Below are 19,451 nucleotides of genomic sequence, written 5' to 3'. Positions count from 1 at the left end.
ACAGTTCTCTAATCCCTTATAAATTCTGTCAGTAGGTGGATCAGAGTAGATAGTGACATTCACCTGCCCAAGTCATGGCCTCTGTACCGAACAGCCTATGACCAAAGTGAGAAGAACGTAAATCAAGGCATCGCTGTGGACCTGTTAGCTTTCCCTAACCTGAGTGAGGAGAGGGATTTCATCAGCATTTGGTGACCCCTCTCTGGGTTCTTGCAGCCAGCCAGCGCCAACCCCCTCAACCCTCCACCTCAGCCAGGTCAGCAGGACAGGCCAACAGCTCTCCAGATGCAAGCCCTTCTCAGGTCACCTCAGAGAAACCAAAGAGCTGCCTGCCAACTCCCAGGACAAAGGAGAATCCGGGGCCCTGTGAAAGAAGGCAGCAGCCCCTCATTTCCACCCCTACAGGAGCAGAGCTGTTGGACTGACCGAGGTCTGGAGGAAGTGGGCGCCACTCACGATGTGCCAGGGGCCAGGGGAGCCACCATCTTCTCCCTCATGTTCTGATACCACATGAACCCTGCTAGTGCTCCACACTTACCCTGGGTCCTTCAGGGCCAGGCCAGCCGATGGGCCCAGGCATGCCAGGAACACCGGGGGGGCCAGGTCTACCCTTCAGAGTCAAAGAACAAAAGTCAGGACAGCTGGGTTTGTTTCCCCCGTTCCAGGAAATAAGATTTGTCTCTGGGGCCCAGAGGAGTATGGGGTCTGTAAAGCATGGCCCCAGACCCTCATCTCTGAAATCGGATAGCCAAAAACTGGGATCACTCAGGCATACATGCAAGCCCTAGGTGTGACATTGTGTCAACACACAAGATATTCTTTTACTGAAGAAATGGAAAGTGACGGAGAAGAGATTCTAACTTGGTTTTCAATCATTATCAGCTCCACCTACCCACCCATCCAAATGTGCCCTGCATTCCAATAGGTCCTCCCCAAGGATGATGTAAATGGCATAAGATTATGTTTGGGGAGCAGTGGCAAATGCTGCTGTTACTTCCTCCTGCTCAGCGTGCCCATCCCCCAGGAGCTACCTTCCTCGCTGTACTAACTTATCTGTACACCTTGTGGCTATGGAGTTTGCCTGTGGGCAACTGGAGCTGCCCAGCAATTTATGTACTTCCCCTCCCTGCAGCCAATAGCCCAGCTCCCTTACTTTAAGGCAAGACAAACTCTGTGGTGCAATCCTCACTCCACAGCTCCCCCGGGGATTGGGTTGAAGCTGGACATCACCTGATACCACTCCACACTGCGTTCTCTCCCTTGCCCCAGCTGAATTCCCCCTCTTCTCAGGCTCCTCTTGAGAGAGTTCCCTTACCACAGTAACTGATTCACTTGCACATGGCACGTGCCATCTCTGTCTCTACTTCTAAGGAACTCAACCTAAACCAGGATCCATGTAAGAGTAAGCCCTGAAAGAGCGGGAGCAGGGACTTGGGATCTATCTTGACCTCTGCACCCACTGGCAAATGCTAGCCTAGCTAGAGGTGTGGAAGGCTCAGCCCCTAAACCAGGAAGCACAAATGCTGGCATGTGTACCAGTTTCTACTCTTGCCTCCCACATCACTAATTAATTACAGCCCTCCGAGCACGGAGACCACGCCGGAGGTTTTTCCAGCCCAGCACTTCGGATCACCCCTGAGCCTTGGCTGGAGCTGTCATCTGTGCCCTGAAGTGTTGTAACTTTGCCTTGCAAAGGTCTGTTTGAGGCGCTAACTGATAGTGAAAGTGTTTGAATAAAACATTCAACCAAAAAATAGTAATTTATATTTAGAACCAGGGGGATCTTTCTTGGCCAAAGCTTTGTGCCTCCTTCCATCACCAAGACCTGCAACGTCAGCGCCAGCATCCATGGACCGCAGCGAGATGCCGCTGGCTTCCTTCTTCCTGACACTAATGAGAGTCTTGATAACACGTGTTTGGTTCACTCAGAGTCTCTGTGACCTCAAGTAACTCCCACTTATTTCAGCAAAAGCCATTTGTTTCTGTCTGTTTGGCACTTTATTCTAGTTTAATCAAATAGACAGTGAGAGCCATTTTGTGCCACTGGTTGGGGCCTTAGATAGTTTCTCTGACGGGTGGCAGGGTGAGATGCTCTGAGGCTGGGGGAAACTTGGCCAGGCTTGGCAGCCTCCGGAAGAAGTCCGGATGCCTGGCAGTAGCACGGTCCAGCTCCCGAGTGAAGGAGTGGGAGAAAGAGCAAAGTTGTGGTTGTCTCCATCAGGATGGCAGCGCTACCATTGTCCAATGAGTTGGAGGCCACAGTAGTGCACGGACCACAGTTGCCTATGTAATGCAGACAGAAATGCATGGACCATACCTTCCTTCCTGGTCGGCCAAGCTCCCCCTGTGGATGGAAAAGACAGGTAAGCAGAGGCTGCTTTGGAAGAGAAATTCTGGAAGTAGCTGGCTGAGTAGGGCTGATGACTGGACATGCCCTTGTGGCTCGGTCGCTTGGCCACTCACTGTGCCCCTGCCCCATCAGTGGGCCAAGCCAAAATACACCTGTGGGATCCTACACCCACAGCAGCAGCCCAGTCCTCATAAAGCCCAGGCTCATGCACTAAGCAGAACTAGCACAAGCCCTGAAATCTCAGCCAGAACATTCTCAGGGGCAGAAAACAGGCTAGAACTACCAAGGAGAGGTGAGTTGAAGAGACTTGTGGCTCCTACCTTTTCTCCCTTTGGTCCTGTCTTTCCTGGAGGCCCTGGTGGACCCTACACAATCAGGAGAAGAAGTGAAGAGAGTACATCAGACCAAGGCAGGACAGGCAGTGAGGGTGGCGGGACTGGGGAAGGTTCTTGGAACACCCCTGCATTAGCCTCATTCTCTCTGTGGACTCCACACTCCAGGAACCCCATGAAGGACCCTCTTGTAACCTCCAGCCCAGGGTCCTCCTCTGGGTTCCTCTCCTTCTAGCATCTCTGAGTTGTGTTTCCAGTGGTTCCAAGGTTGCAATGCTCACATCTGCTCACCATGAGTTTAATTTTCTCCCTGGAATTCTCAGGTTGCCTGAAACATCCTGAGTGCTAAGTGAGAGTAACTAATGAGATCTGAAGAAATGCTCTTTGTTGAGAGCAAGAGGCTTCACTGCCTCATATTTTTTCAGTTGCTCACTGAGCTCCCTTGGACCCTGACAAGAGGGAAGTTACGTTTTGCACACAGGAGCAGCTGACTTAGAAATTCCCATGGTGGAGCAACAGGCACTAAGTGCAGCAGAAGCCTTCTGTTCTAAGACATTAAGAATGTGGGTAAGTAGTGGATTTTTGTCCCAGCCACAGCGGTGGGGCTGATCCCAGCTCAGGGACTCTAGTATCCACTGTGCGGGCTTGGCATACCCGCAGCCGAATGCAGCTGCTTTCTGCTCCTGTATCTATGAAATGGTCAGATGGCTGTTTCCAAATTCCCCAGCATTGCAGAGAGAAAATCCATCAATCCCCCAGGCTACTGCTTTATCCCCAAGGTCTGCAGGTGAGCACGCCTGTTCAAACACCAAGCCTGTTTGAAATACGATTGCATGAGACATGGCCTCAGTCAGTGGTTACCAAACCTGTCTGCACTTTAGAATCCCTGGGATCTCTTAGAAATCCTGAAGACCAGGCCAATCCCATGGCAGTCTTAGGGAGAGGGACAGAGGCGTCAGGAATTTTTGGAGTTCCCCGGGGATTCTAATGCGCAGATACATTTGGAAACCACCCTCTTTGGTTTATTCGCCTTCTGTTTTGTGGGGGGGAGGATGAAGAATTTTTATTCAGTCTTGTACTTTTTTTCAAGTCTCGGGTTTTCCCATTTCTTAAAATGGGCTAGAACTATTTTACCAGGCCTTCGTGTGCCAGCTCTGACATTCAACTTGATTCACTGGGGTGTCCCGTTAAAATGTAGATTCTGACGGAATGGGGGAGGGGTGTCGGGAGGAGCAGAGGATGAGCTTCTGCATCTCTAACAAGCGCCCAGACGATGCCAACGTGGCTGGCCCACAGATCTCATTTTGCGGGGACAGCATTCACGCTGTTCTGAGAGAATGGAGGTGACTGTCTAGTCCCCTGGAGGTGGCCAGGGTAGCCGCCACGTGACTCGGTGGCAGTGCGTGAAGTTAGAGGGGAATTTAGAGATGAGCGTGACTGGAGAGCTGCTGGTCAGCAGAGACCCTCCTTTCTCCCCCGTGGTCTGTGGGTTCTCCTGGGCTCTGAGAGCTGTCAGCGCAGACCGTGGGAAACTAGGAACCCACCTCAGGGTGCCTGTCCTGCCTTTCTGCAGACTTCCCAGATCCTCCGGCCAACTCTGGGATCAGAGTGATATAATATGTACTGCATTTAACAAACATTTATGGGGAACCTATTACACCTCATGCCCTGGTGTAGATGGGCACACGATACGAACAAGACAAGGCTCCTGCTCTCAGGACTAGAGGTCGGTTATCTCTGTGAAAAGCCAGATAGTAAATATTTCAGGTTGTGCGTTTGGTACAGCAACTCTGTCACAACCACTCAACTCTGTCCTTGCAGCGCAACAGTGGCCAGAGACAATAAAACCGTAATTACAAAAACAGGCTGGGTTTGACCCATGGGCCATAGTTGGCCAACACCAGCCATAGAGCTTACATTTCATGGAGAGGAGACCAAAGAGATTAGGAACATAAAAGTGACCAAGGAAACTATAACAACAGGAGAAAAATTTGCAGAGAATTAAAATAGGTCATTGGATGAAGAGTGATGGCTACTGCAGCCTGGTGGGCTGAGGAAGGAGCTCCTAAGGAGGTGGCATTTAACTGAATTCTGAGTGACAAAGGAGTTGGCCAAAGTGAAAACCACAAGGAAGAATGTTCCAAGCAGCTGGGGCCACAGGAGTGAAGGCGGGGGTGCTGGAACAGGCGTGGTGTGCTTGAGAGCCCACCGCACGCACTGTGGCGGCATCGAGTGGGCAGTGTTGGTGGCCTGGGATGGTGTAGAAGGCACAGGTGGGGGTCCCTTCATGTGGGGGTTTGCAACCAGGGTGAGGAGCGTGTCTCCCAGTGTTCTCGAGATGGGAAGCCACAGTGGGGGTGGAGCCCTGGACCGTGAGAGAATTCCTAAGGCACTCAGGGAACCAACAGCTCCTCATTCCCTTTCCCTTCCCCATGGCAGGCTCAGAGTCCCAGGCTGGGGGATGTTCCTCCTTGGTGGAGCCCCAGGCCCAGGCAGTCAGAGGAGCCAGGAGCCTGGGAGATGAGGTCTCTTTGTTTCCATAGATCCTTTCTCTAGTATTTTGCCTGTTCCTCACTCTTCCCTTTAGCTTTGCTAGGGAGGGTGGGCTGCCTGGTGGCTGTATCTGGGCCAAATGAGCTCAAGGTAACAAGCTCTTCTTTGTCTCCCCTTTCCTGCAGTAAATGCAGGGAGCTCTGGGGCCACTGATGGGGCCAATGACCACGTAAGGGGCAAGCTGTTGTCCTCAACTATTTGATGCTAACTGTAATAACCACAGCCACCGAGGCAGCATCTCATTGATCCCCCAGCCTAAATACAGTACTGCAGCAACAAATACTGTCCCCATGCAGCCACGAGGAAATCAAGGCTGCGAGGCTGGAACTCACTCAGAGAAGCAGCGTTCTGTTCGTGTGGTGAGTCAGAGCAGAAGAAACAGCCCCCGCGTCATGTGAAAATGGGCATCTCTAAGAGGCTTCACTGCTCTGGACAGAGGACAGCGAGAGAGGTCTGGTGGGATGCACCAACCTGGGGGCCGGGAGGCCCAGGGGAGCCGAGCGATCCTTGCACACACGGGGACTGCGTGGTCTCCAGTTCCAGGATGAGATTCTCCATGTCTGGGGAGAGGAGCTTCAGTGCAAAGCAATATAGGTTTATAGGTCAGACTTGGAGGACAGAGAAGAGACATCACCCTAAACACAGGCCTGCTCCGTAGTCCAGTTCCCAAGACTGGCGCTTCCTTGACACCCCAATGGATGTCCCGAGAAGGTGACCCTCCTGATGACCAGTGTCTGTTCTCTCATCCCCTTTTTAAGATGTACTTGGCTTGAATGGATTACAGAGCTATAGTGATGGAGTTAGGAAGCTCATTTCAGGGGCCTCTATCCAATGTCTAGGACAGCACTGTCCAAAAGAAAGAAAATGTGAGCCACGGATGTGAGCCATAGAGGTAGTTTTGACTGTGTTAGTAGTCATATTATAAAAAGTAAAAGGAAACAAGCAGAATTAATTAATAATATATTTTATAACCCAATACATCCCAAATATTATCACTTCAAAACATATCCAATATTTAGAAATTACTAATAAGATATTTTACAGTCTTTTTTTCATACAAAGTCTCCAAAATTCTGTGTGTATATGTATAGCTCAACTCAAACTAGCCACATTAAATGTGCTCAATAGCCTCATAAGGCCAGTGGCTGCATTGGACAGTACAGGTTGAAGACTTCCTTTAAATATCTGAGACTCTCAAGTCCCACCTGTTTTCTTCTAAGTCAGTTCCCCAAATGCTGCTCTTTTCTTCACTTTTCCTCTCTTTCCAAATTCTTTTCCCTCTCACACCTCACTATGGCTACAGAGGACCGTTTTCTGCACACCCTCACAAAAATGGTCTATGTTACATACAGGTTGTGGAAAGGAATTCCATAAATACTTGGGGAGAAGAAAAAGAAAGGGAGAAATTCGTATCTAAGCAGCTGATGGGAGCCCAGAAAGTTATCCATTCACCTCACTGTTTTAGGGAAGACGGGATACTTTGCCAAATCCAATTCCCTGCCAAGAAGAACCTCCCTCCATAGCTTACTTAGACGGTGGGAGAATGGACATGCACCAGGAGCTGAAAAGTCTGTCCCAGAGCTCAACCTGCTGCCTGAGAGCAAAGGCGTGACTCCCTCAGAGAAGATTCTGGAGGAAGCTGACATTGAGGGATAAGGGACGTGGGGTGGGGCAGTGTGCTGCGCACTGAGGCACCCACATTTCATGTGTCCTCAGGTACTCACCGGACTTCGGCCCCCTCTGAAGAAGGGCGGTGGGAAGAGTGGGGGCGGAGGGGGCGTCAGCAGGCAGCATGCTTTGTGGCTGCCACGCTTCTTCTGATCCAGGCCAGGAAGGGCTGTTTAGAGAAAACTGCTGCTCATTAGCATGGGGTCAGGGCTAGGGCCTCTGTCATGCCCACTGTGCCCAAGGGAGACCCACGCTGCCACCCCAAACTTCCTAACCTGTTAGATGGGAGCACACCTCCTGTTCACTACGTGACGTAGCCCTCCCTTGGCCTTCATGAGATAATGTGAATAAGATAAATGAGCAAATGATATGAACACTGACTGTTATGAAGTTCATTCCTCCTTCTTCAGGCATTGACTTGTCACTTTGTAGATGGGGCGAGGAATTCAAAGTTCAAGAAGACTCATAAGGTGAGATGTAGCTGGGGAGAAGCAAGTTGTGAATAACTTTGATATTGTGCTCAGAAGGAATTGTTCAGAGGGCGGCGGCCAGGACTGGAGGTTGCATTGATTAAAAGAGACCATGATCCGTGGTTTAAAACACATATTTGACTCCAGACTCTCTGCAAACATTCGGTGTCACCCGGGATCACTACAGAGTGATGGTTAAATATCTCAGTATGTGGGTCTCAATGAGGAGAAATGAAGAGGGGGCCCTGGGCCCTAATAGTTTCATCGTCTCATGGAGTCTCTTGACGCACATGTTATTGAGGGGAAGGCAACCGGGGGCCAGGGTAAGAGTGAAAGAGGAGGCACAATCAAGGGCACTTTTGATGTTGCAGGCGACCCAGGGCAACAGTGGTCAGAGTATGAGATGGGAAAGTTGGAGGAGGCACTAGTTTTTAGGGAAAGCTGCCAAATTTGGCATTAGACATTTGTTAATTTGAGCACTTGTTTTGCTGGGCACTGAGCTAGTCCTTGTGGGGGACAGAAAGATGCCTAAGCAGTGCCCCTGACTTGTAGATGGGAAAGCCTGTGGAGCTTGAGTGGCTGCCAAGACCCTTGTGCTCATATCCTACCCTCTCCTCCCATACCCTGACCAATCCTGGAGGCCCTTACTGTACATCAAGAACTGTTAGGAGCCGCCTCCACCAGGAAGCTTTCCTTGATTTCCTAGGCCAAGGCTGAGGGGTCCTGCTATGCTTTCTTTTGGGTTTACCCCTATATTAACCTTGAATCTGTGTCCTAATATCTCTCTGAGTGACCTGTGCTTTCCTGGCGGAGAGGAGCCAATTTCTATCCCCAGGGTCTAGCCCAGTAACTGGCATACACTAGAAGTCCCTCAAATGCCTAATAAACTTATTTAAAAAAGAAAAAAACACAACACGCCAGGGACCATTTAAATGCTTCACACATATAAATGTACCTAATCCTAACGGCAACCCTGAGAGTTAAGTGCTGTTATTATTATCATCATCATTCCCGTTTTACAGATCAGTTAACTGAGGCAAAGAAGAAATGACTTGCCCACGGTCATACAATTAGTGACGGACAGTGCCAGGATTTGAACCCAGCAGCCTGGTTCCGGAGTCCTTCCTCTAGATTTCTACCCTATGACTGCAGTGTGGGTAGAAATAAAGGTCGGAGATAAGGAGGCGGCAATGACCTGAGATTTATAGTATCAGTGCCTTTCAGCCAAAGACCGTCAGGAATGCACCTATAGTTGAACACAGTTGGCTCTACTGACTCAATCGTTGCAAAGAGGAAGAACGCACACAGTGGCGAGCCCTGGGCATCTCGGTAACAGGGTGTAATAGGATTTGTTCCAGGATGAGGGCTTTTCCAGGCGATTTTGGGGGAGCCTATGAGGAAGTAAAGTCTGGCCTTGCTCTGGACTGGATGCTGTCAGGAAGCAAGGGCAAGGCTATGGCCATCTCAATTCTCACCTAGAAGAGGAGAAGGGAGGGAGACTGAAGCCGTGACCGGAAGGGCAGCAGTAGTTGCTCCCATGAGCAGGAACAGAGGGATAGTTGACCATTTTTGTGGTTGGCTGATAGTCTTATTTTGCCAGTGTCTGACATGATAACAGAATGGCCTTGTTTTTTGTCTTGATCCATCCCTTTCACAGGCTGATCTTGTCTGATGTGGTTCTGTGACATCATTTACACTCAACAGGAGAGCACAACAGCCCGGCTGAGAGCGGCCGGCCCGCCCCAGCTGTCACGGGCTGCCCTTCTCCTTCTCAGTGGTAAACCAACATGGCTATGTTGTTATAGAACTTGATGTTGATGCCAAGGGTATCCTCTTCTAGTTTCCTCCCTAAAGCTAGGAGTGGGCAGCTTCCGTCACTCCTCTCCGTCTCGGGCGTGAGGAGGGGCTAGCAGACACAGGCCAACCCTCCGCGACCTTCCCAAGTCCCCCAGCTGCAGTTTCTCTTTTGTGCCTCTTTGGCCTCAGCAGACAGCTGAGGGCTGAGGATGCGCGTTCCGGCAAAGCCTCTCCCACCAGGAACACCTGGGAAGCTGGCAGGTTCCCATGGCTCACTTGCACTGCTGACCACTGATTTTTCCAGACCATATATGGCCTGAGATGCCTCCTTTCACCCCACACCCTGTGTGGCCTTCCACTGATGAAAGACCCTGCATCATTTAAAGCAATCTCCCATTTCTGGAGAACTCTTCAGTAACATAAATTATCAGTTGCTTTTTCTGTAGAGGCCTCTGCATTGTTCACCCCTCCCCATCCCTTTCCCCCTTGACCTACAACATTTCAGCAGGTGAAGACCATCTATTTCTGCCCTGCCCCCAACTCCCTGGAGTTGTTTGCTTTTAGCACAGTCTAGTTTATTTACAGCTCATTCCAACTCAGAATATTTCCATCAGGTGGACGTGTTTGGGAACAGCTCCCCCCCTACCCCCCCGCCTCTCCTTCCCAGACAACTAAGCCAGGACTTCACATGTCTATTTTGGTGTCATCTGAGTGGCCTGCGGGTCTCTCTCTGGACTACGCTGCCTCCGTGGAATCGTGTCTGACTGAGCTCAGGGTCTGGCTGGACCAGCCCCAGCAGGCTCTGTTGTGCTGGAAAAATCATGCATGTGAGCACATGGGGCGCAGAAACCTGGCCGCGCCATGTGGCTCAGCCCCAGGCAGCTGCCTTGGAAAAGCCCACTAGACAGAGTTTCAGGACCACTTGCCCTGACTGAAAGACACTGAAGTCACGTTGTACGTGGCCACTGCGGTGCCAGATCGCAGGCAGAAACAATGCTGAGTCTAGTTGAGCTTTTGGCAAACGTTTGGGGGTGTTTTGCTGTTGCTGATGCTGGCTTTGCCCTTTGGGCTCAATACCATGTGACCCTGGGACACATCCTTGAAAAGCGATTCACTCCAACTTAGTCTTGGAAACACAGGGACTTGGATCAAAGAGTGTGAGTCCGGATGCAAGTGACCATGTGACATGGTACAACTCCCTTTCCAAAGTGGGATTCAGTTTCCCCATCTGTACCACGAGGAGTTTGGCTCGAACCACCTCCCCAGTCCTTTTCATACATCTGACACCAGGATCAACACAGTGTCCATCTGGATCTCTTACTCCCAAGACCAGCCCACTAATCGGGTAGTAAAGACAACCCTTTCTCTTTCTGCCCCCTTTTTCAATATCAAGAAGCCCCACTCAAATCAAGCAAATGTGTCATTAGAAGACACCAAAGGGCCCTGACAAGTGTGGCTCAGTTGGTTGGAGGATCATCCCATAAAACAAAGGGTCGCGGGTTTGATTCCTGGTCAGGGCACATGCCTGGGTTGCAGATTCAGTCTCTGGTCAGGGCATGTATGTATGAGAGCAGCTGGTCAAAGTTTCTTTCTCACATTGATGTTTCTCTCCCTCTCTTCCCATCTTTCTAAAATCAATAAGCATGTCCCCAGGAGAGGATTATTTTAAAAGGCACCAAAGGAAAGAAGTGACATAAACATCTTGTCTTAGCAGGTTGGGAAAACTACAGGTGCAGCCATGTGCTCTTTTGCAAGTGCTCATGCAGTTGGTGAACTCTTCACCTTCCTCCTCCTCCTCCTGCTTTTGGGCCTTTCCCTGCCTTTCTGAGAAGGAGCCTGCAAAGAGGAGAGGTGAGGTGAAGGGCAGAGCATCACTAAGTGTTTGGACCCAGAGTCAAATAGCTCAGCCACAGTCAAGTTCTTGCCTTTTTCTGGCTGCAATTTGTCTGGTTTTCCCCAATTCACATATTCTAGAAAAGGTTTAACCCAACAACTTTCCTTCAGTCCCCGCATATACCACACACACCTTCAAACACAGACCATATTAGAGTTTGCCATCTTGCAATCTCCTCCTGAGCAGGAATTGGGTGTGGGGCGGGGGGAGCAGGTGAGGACACAACCTACAACAATTTGGCAATTTGGTGACTGCTGCTGCCTGACCCAAGCCAGTCAGGCTGGAGCGTGAAGCAGGGCTTCTCGGCCACCAGCACTAGAAGTGCCCCAGAACACAGGACGCGATGTCACTCCAAAGCCAAGGGAGCAGCAGCTGCCAGCCTGCCACTCTGAAGTCAAGGTCACAAGATGGGCACACACAAGTGCACACACGCAGGCGCATGCCAAAGCCCCCACCATCTCCACTGTCACTCCCTTTTACGTTGGCGATTCCAACACTGGCCGAGAAGTTTAAGATTTAAAGGCTTCTGAAGGCTCCCAGAGCAAGCCGGCTCTCCGAGGGTCTTTTTTCCAAAACAATGCATGCACACATGCAAGTGCACGCGCATGCACACGCGCACGCACACGCGCACGCACACATACACACTCACACACACCACTCACCCAGGCAGCAAGCTGAGTGACAGAGCAGTCCTGAAATGGTAAGCAGATGAGTCAGGCTGAGTGATGGGCCTGTCATTGTGGGCAAGGCCAAAGGCGGACTGACCGGGGAGCACATGCTGGAGACGGGCTGAGATCCGTCACGCCCCCGAGCAGCCCCAGCGCCTGGCCTGTTGGGCATTTGCGGTGGGAGTCATCCAATCCCTGCTCTGGTGCTGCTCCTGGCCCAGATGTCGGGGGTCCAGAGGCCAGTCCGGAGCTCCTGGGAGCAGGACTGACTAAGCAGCGTGCTGGCCTCTCGGGAGGCTGCACTAGGGGGCGGCTTGGAAGAGGAAGAGTGCTCTCGGCCCGGGGAGGCGTGGAGGTGGGGAGCCTGGGATACTGACTGCCACTGCGAGCAGAGACGAAATAGAGTGTAATCCATCACACAGGCTGCTTTTCATTCAGCTCAAAACTGCCGTGACAATACTGTCCTGGCAAGCCCCAAAGTCCACCCCCACTGTGACCGCCTGGGGGGTCTGTCCTCCTCTGCTTCTGGGAAGATTTTTGTTGCCAGGGTCCCTTGGCCTTCACCCTGGTCTATGCCAAGGTGCTGGCAACAAAGCTAAACTTAATTTGAATATGTATGTATGCATGTGTTTCCAAAGGGTCTATGGGGTAAACCTCTTTAGATAAAGCCTGCCTATAAAATAATAAAGTGGCCTATACAAGACACACGTGGAAATCATCTGATACTTAGAGGTATACACAATGCACAAGCATCGTGAATGCACACACACACACACACACACACACTATTCCAGATCATAAAGACAAGATTATTAGTATTTAGCAATAAGCACTGTTGTTTTAACCAGCTTTGTAAACACCGTAGCAGAAGTCAGCAAACTTTTTCTGGAAAGGACCACATAGAAAACAGTTCAGCCTCTATGGGCCCGCATGGCCTCTGTAACAAGGTAGCTCCGCTGTCATTCGGGGAAAGTAGCCACAGACCGTACCTGGAGGAGTGAGTGTGGCTGTGTTGTAATAAAAGTTTACTTATAAAAGTAGGAGGCAAGCTGGATTGGGCTCTCAGGCTGCGGTTTGCTGATCCTTGAGATATGGCCTTTGAAAGAAAGGATACTTCTTGTATTCATTCGTCCTTTTACTGTTTCATTCATTCAGAAACATATATTGAGCACCAGATGCGTACAAAACACGATGACGAGACACAGTTCCCGCCTTGCCCTGTGTTGCTCAGTGTTGTGGAAAGAGTGCAGGCTCTGGGGTCAGGCAAACTGGGGCTGGAGTCCTGGTTTTGCCACGTACTAGCTCTACGATCTGGAGAGAGTTATTCACTGTCTCTGAATCTCAGCTCTCTTCTCTGCGAAGTGAGTATGGTCAAATGCACCTTGCTACTTTGTTGTGAGGATTAGAGCCAAGGCTTTTTAAATCCCTGGCACAGAATAGGGGTTTGTTCCTTCATCAATATTTTCAAAGATAACTATTGGACAAGGTGGGCAAAGAAAAGATGCTAACGTGGGGCTGGGGTGTCTAAAGGGACTAACAGGAGGAAGTGATGGGTACTAGCTGGGGCAGGGAATTCAAGGGAGAAATCAGGAAAAGCTTCCTGGAAGAGGTGGCACTGAGCTAAGCTTTGAGAGTAGAGAAGACTTGATAGTAACAAGATGGGAGGAGGAGTCAGAGAAGAAAGGGCTAGGCTGGGCCCCTCCTCTGGGGCATTTCCCTCCGTTCTCAGGAACACAGGGTCTGAGGCGTAGAGAAGGCAGCATGGAGGGCGTGGGGTGCACAGTCCCGAATCTCAGGCAGTTGCAGGAATATCTGCGTTACATTTTCTCAAATGCCCCCGTGCTGGGCCTCAGTCCGGCAGCTCTTCATTTTTCAAACCTCATTTCAAAAACCCTTGGAGATGAAAGTTCTGCCACTTTCAGAACCAATTTCTTTCTTTCTTTTTCTTTTTCTTTTTTTACTATTTGGCATTGAATTTCTCCTTAAAAGGTTTACTCAAGTAAACCGTTCAACTATGCTTCGTTTCTTTACTGTAAAATGCCATCTGTTGAACTCGATGATCTCTGAGGTCCTGGCCGGCTCTGCAGGTTTGAACCTAATGACCTAAGCTCATGAACATCTCTTTCTGTCTCTTTTCTCCATTTTTCTCTTCTCTGCAACTCTCCTTCCTGTCTCATTCTCAGTCTGTGTCTGGGTCCCTATCTCTAATTTGGTCTCATTTTTGGACTCTGCCCCCATCTCTCAAAGCACCAAACAGTTGAATTTCCTGAAGTCGAATGTGTGATGACTGTTAACTGTCTACAGCCAAGTGCGCCAGCCTGAGATCAGGAATCCTGGTCTTCAGCTCTGGTGTGGCCAGAAACTTGCCGTGTGACCTTGGACAACTCACTTTTCTACTGGATCTTGGTTTTTCAAAATGTAAAATGGTAACATTGGACAAGATGGGCTCTAAGCTCTCCCAGTTCTGGCTTCTATCAGGCACTGAGATACAATGGTCCTTCCTAAGGGCCCTGAACAGGGATGGAGGGTCACTCTCCTCCTTCTCTCCTGAAGGGCAATCCTGGCCGTCGAGGCAGCTGGCCTGCTGAGTACCCTCAGGTTCATTGGCACAAGCACCAGCTCACCACAGCAGAGCTGCCTGCAAATATAATTCATAATAAAAGTTTCCGGGACCTTCTTGCAGCTGTCAGCAGGTGTCATATTCACAGTATTTTGTCTTAATTGCAGCTCTGGTATCTATCAACCAGGCCAGAAGAGCACTTCTGGAATACCGCCTTCCTGGGCACTCTTCCAGAAGCTTCTGTCCCCTCCGTTGGCACATGCAGGCCTGTTCCTACTGATCCCCACCAAAGAGAAGCCTGTCTTGCATCTTCCCCCAGCGGCGTCTCCCACTGCTGCTGCGCAGAGAGATGGTGTGGACTGGATAACTCAGCATCCTTCCCAAGGGCCCAGGGTTCCCAGTGTGAGGCAAAGAACCTGCATTTGGTGGGGGCAGAGCCTGGGGTTCTGCCAGCCCCAGGGCACCTCAGCTCGACTCTCCCAACCAAACCTAGGTGGGCAGAGAAGTAAGTTGGAGGACTTGGGTTTTACCCTCCCACTGACAAAGACTCCTGGACTCTAAACAAGGCTTTGAACTTGGGCTTCCATGTCTGTTCTTGCAGAGTCCCGGTTTAGCAAGAATCCTGCTAAGTCAGTTGAGAGAGAATCCCCATCAAGAGAGCCCAATAGCAGAGACACTGCTTTGTTGTGTGAGCAGAAATCTTGACTAGATTAAGTCACTAAAATGTGGGTGCTTGTTTATTACAGCAGATAGCATTACCATACCCGAGTAGTGAGGCACCAACCATGGGAAGCATTCCATGGGCACCCAGTATCCTTCTCTTCCTCACCCCACAAGGTATGGATTAGTACTATCATTTTCATTTACAGACAAGGCTCAGGGATTCAGGGAGGTGCCTAAGGTCACACACAGCCAGTAGGTACTAAGCTAGGATTAAATCCAGATGTCTGACCCCGGAGACTTCTGCAGATTTGGTTACCAGCACAAAGTGGTGACCTTTCTCCCCTATTCTCCTACCAGCCAACGAGATGGAACAGGGAACCTTAACAAAAAAATGGCAGGTGTCTTCTCAGCCAGTTGAAGCTGGAATTTGCGAATACCCAGTTCCATGTCTTTCTAATCAAGCCTTACAATGACCGTCTTCGGGTCCCAGTTTCCTGGTTTGTAAACTCGCATTGGAAGATTGTAGCTGCCTCCCTTAGTATCCCGGTCACAAAGGGGGTTCAGTCATGTGTGCTTATGGCCTTCCATCACACGTGCATTTACCTCCTGGGGTTGAATAGTTTAGTCTTCAAAGTGGGCTAAGGATCTGCAACTCATTTTGAAATCCATCAAAAAATAAGACAGATGCATAAATAAAAATATGATAAAGTGTACCCAAATGATAATGACTACAGAATCCATGTGTATCCATGGGTGTATTAGTTTGCTAGGACTGCCAAAGTACCTCAGGGGCTTAAACAACAGAAATTTATTTTTAACAGCTCTCAAAGCTAGAAGTCCAAGATTAGGGTGTTGGGAGGTTTGGGTTTTTGTTGTTGTTCTTGTCGTTTTTCTGAGGCCTCTCTCCATGGCTTGCAGGTGGCTGCCTTCTAGCTGCGTCCTCACATGGAACTTCCCTCTGTGCATCCTGGGTTTCTCTGTGTCTAAATTTCCTCTTCTTCTAAGGACACCAATCAGATTGGATTAAGGCCCACCCTTACAGCCTCACGTAACTTCCTCACCTCTTTAAAGGCCTTATCTCTAAATATTGTCACATTCTGAGGTGCTGGGGTTAAATGAATTTGGGAAGGTACATAATTCATCCCATAAGAGTGGGCAAACTGGTGCTCCCTGGACAATTCTTCCCACTTTTTTCTGAATGTGTGGAATTTTTCATAATGAAAAGAGAATAAAATAGTTTTAAGTAGGCGACAGAGAACCAGAAGATACCTTCACAGGGGTTAGGATTGGGGGCGAGTCGGTCCAACAGCCTCGTTGGCAGGTATCCAGGGGCCCCGGGGTTGCACGGAGGACACCAATGCTGCCCGGAGGAGCCTGCGGCCACTAACTAGGAAACCATGAGCTGCTAACTGAGTCTCCACAAAAAACAGGAGAAGGACACTCTCCTCTGCCCCTGACAGGGGTGCCTTAGGAAGGAAAGTCTGCTCTAGCTACAAGGATGGAAGAAAATCATCCCATATTGGTCTGTATTTTATAATAAGCCATGTATCAAAAATGGCTCCTTCGATTGTGCATAGATTCAAGGAGACAAATCCATCATCCCTTTTTCCTCCCACAGGGGAATTTTTTTGGACCTTATCTAAAGGAAAGCATCTGCTTTTTTGAGTTCAAGTTCTAATTTGACCAAATGGCATGTGGTAAATAGAGAGGAAGGAGGAGACAATGTTATTAGGAGCCAAGGGAACATCAAGAAACCTCCCCAAGGCTGGCTGCGCCTTGGCTCTGAATTTGATTACAGTGGCCAGCATAAATCAGCGAGTGCTATTAAATCTTCTACTAAGGCTTGACAGGGGAGGCCAAGTTTCTAGAGTTATCCAGGAGATCTGGCCATAGGTCAGAGACAAAAACCATCCAGCTGCATCTGGCCCAAAGGGTGGGTTATTTCCAACACTTGCTGACAACTGGGGCTGAGTGGAAAGACCCTGTGTTTCCAACCATTATGTTTCCATGCCTTCACTTTTCCATGGTGATATCTTAGCTCTACAGACACTTGCAATTCAGAACCACATGGCTCACTTAGCCCTTTCCCTAGAGCGCCCCATCCCTGCCCCACTGACTCTAGCATTTGCTATTTGAGGGTTCACAGCAGGTAAGGAGGAAGGAGCAGGGTCCCTGGGTGGCCCCTGGCTGCTTGTTGGCACAAACAGACATTTCTACCCACTGGTCCCAGCGAGTGACTCAAATCCCTGAATTCTAGAAGGTGAGGGACATTGGGCTGAGCTCCTTGGACTCAACTGAACCATTGAGCTTCTCAGTTAACAAGCTGGCAAGATGGACCTTAGGCTTTTTGCACCGCAGTAATTGCATGATTCTACCATTCTGGAAATTCTCTGGGATCCCAATTCCCATTGCTAATTTGGATCTAACAGACTTTTATAGACAGAAAAACCCCCTCCTGTGCTCCTGATGAAAGGCTCTGTTTTGCATGCATATATGGAGTGCTGTTTAATTGTTTAGAATAGGTAGTACTTTCATGTGACTCAAAATTCAAAAAGGATAAATGGGTATACATGAAAATTCTCCCATGCCTATCCCGATTCCAATTACTTATTATCAATTGCTTAGTCTCCTGTGTCTATGTTCACGACTATTTTATGCATACAGAAACAAACATGTAGATACAATCCTTTCCTCTGTAACTCAAAGGGTTACTTATAATATAATACTATATATATGGTCCTCTCTCAGTTTCTCCATGGTATTTGTAAGAGATTATTCTTACAAACTACATAAAATGCATCCACATTCCCTTCTATGGCTGCATAATATTCCTTCACTTGAAAGAATAAGCTGTTCACCCTGCCTCCTACTAATGTGCATTTGGGTGATTAGCAAACATTTGCTGATGTAGACAATGATACAACAAAATAACCTTCTGCATGCATCTTTGTGTTGGTAAGCATGTCCCTTGAATGAATTCCTAGGTAGAATAGCTGGGCCAAAGAGTATGTAAATTTGTAGTCTTTACACATGTTGGCTGATTCATCTCCACAAAGCCTCCATCGATCCACATCCCTTCCACAGCAGAGGATGAGCATGTTTCCACACATCCTCACCAGCATGAGAGGTCAGACCTTTCAAATTCCAACCCATCTGATAAATGAAAAATGGTATTTCAGTGTGATTTTAATTTCTCTTATAGTGAATGAGGCTGGAGGTATTTTCACATGTACATTTTCCATTTTTCCATGAGGTTTCTGGTCTTTTTCTTATGTTTTTTTGTCTTATATATGACTTGCAAATATTTCCCTAGTTTGTTTTGGCCTTTTGATTTTGTTTTTCCTACAGAATTTTTTTTAAGGTCGTAGAATTTATTGTAGAAGCCTTTTTAAAATGACTTCTGAGTTTTTCTACATACTCAGGTTACCCCCCAAATCTCCCAGGGTTTCTTCTAATAATTTCATAATTTCATATTTTATATTTAAATCCTAATTCGTTTATAATTTATTCTGGTGCAAGATGTAAGTGTGTGTGCCGGTTTTCCAGAAGACATTTTATCTGACCTAAAGCAGACAACAAAAACATTCTCTAAACTACCTTTACAAAGGCTGCAAGCATCAAACATCACAATACTCAGTAACATGTACTGAATACTTCTTATGTGCTAAGCACTGGTCTACAATGGCCTTCAGGCTTGTTAATATTTTCTCCACTTGGCAGATCAGTAAACTATGGCTCAAAGAAGTGCCGATATAAGCGGTGGGGTTGTGACTTGAACCCAGGTCAGTTGTGTCCTTCTCCTAATTGTTCTGCTCTTACAGAGACTCCAGCTACTTGTGTCTCTGAGACACGACCACGGTGATGCACTTTGCTCCTCATTTGTGTTCTTTTAATGGCACAAGTAGACTATGGGCTCCTTGAGTTAGTTTGGTCTCATGAATCTTCTTGTTCAACATGATAGTTAAGTATATTGTAAGCAGGAGGTACAATAACTATTGATTATTGGATTGATGGGAAGTATATCAAAACATATATGTCAAGTAGTAGTCATAATTAGTTTAGAGATAGAGTCATATGTAAACATGATGATGATAATAATAATGAAGAGCATCTGAATCAATTAAATGGATTTTATTGCCTCATTTAGAAAAAATATTGAACAAAATACACAGTGGCAGCAGATGGGCATATGGCAAGAAAACTGAGTCTATTTGTCAAATCAGCCACCATTTGCTGACATTTCATTTGAAAATTTCAAATTTCATATATTTAATAATCTTCCTGTGATTGCCTGGGAGGACCCATACTCTCAGGCCTGGTGGCTTGGCGTCCACGTTCTATTTTGAAGGGGGTAAAACTGTCACGCTATACAAGGCAGATGCTGTGTGGACAGAAAGCCCATCCTCCTGACATGGATGAATCGGGTACAGGAAGTGGCTTGTCTTACCAGCCAGGTTCCGTACACGATTGCACAATTTCCAAAGGGTGGACGCTCT

General features: G+C 48.5%; 1 protein-coding gene across 2 annotated transcripts in view; it reads right to left on the bottom strand.

The window, feature by feature from the left end:
* Nucleotides 1-19,451, bottom strand: part of COLQ (collagen like tail subunit of asymmetric acetylcholinesterase) — a 53,090-nt gene that overhangs the window by 23,155 nt on the left and 10,484 nt on the right. The window contains exons 1-6 of one of the 2 annotated variants that reach the window (XM_054594992.1): nucleotides 11,727-11,844; nucleotides 6,960-7,072; nucleotides 5,707-5,808; nucleotides 2,671-2,715; nucleotides 2,318-2,344; nucleotides 539-610 (exon numbers count right to left, since the gene is read on the bottom strand). In XM_054594992.1, the coding sequence (XP_054450967.1) occupies nucleotides 539-610; nucleotides 2,318-2,344; nucleotides 2,671-2,715; nucleotides 5,707-5,808; nucleotides 6,960-7,072; nucleotides 11,727-11,841 (474 nt within the window). In that variant the 5' untranslated portion in view covers nucleotides 11,842-11,844. Of the gene's footprint in view, nucleotides 1-538; nucleotides 611-2,317; nucleotides 2,345-2,670; nucleotides 2,716-5,706; nucleotides 5,809-6,959; nucleotides 7,073-11,726; nucleotides 11,845-19,451 lie in introns of those variants that run through there. The other variant, XM_054594993.1, reaches the window with a different exon arrangement.

This window comes from Pteronotus mesoamericanus, unplaced genomic scaffold (assembly GCF_021234165.1).
Source record: "Pteronotus mesoamericanus isolate MK-2021 breed Mesoamerican mustached bat unplaced genomic scaffold, CSHL_Meso_final scaffold_54, whole genome shotgun sequence".
In the NCBI taxonomy this organism is placed as follows: Eukaryota; Metazoa; Chordata; class Mammalia; order Chiroptera; family Mormoopidae; genus Pteronotus; species Pteronotus mesoamericanus.
This window is presented reverse-complemented; position numbering and strand designations above follow the sequence as displayed.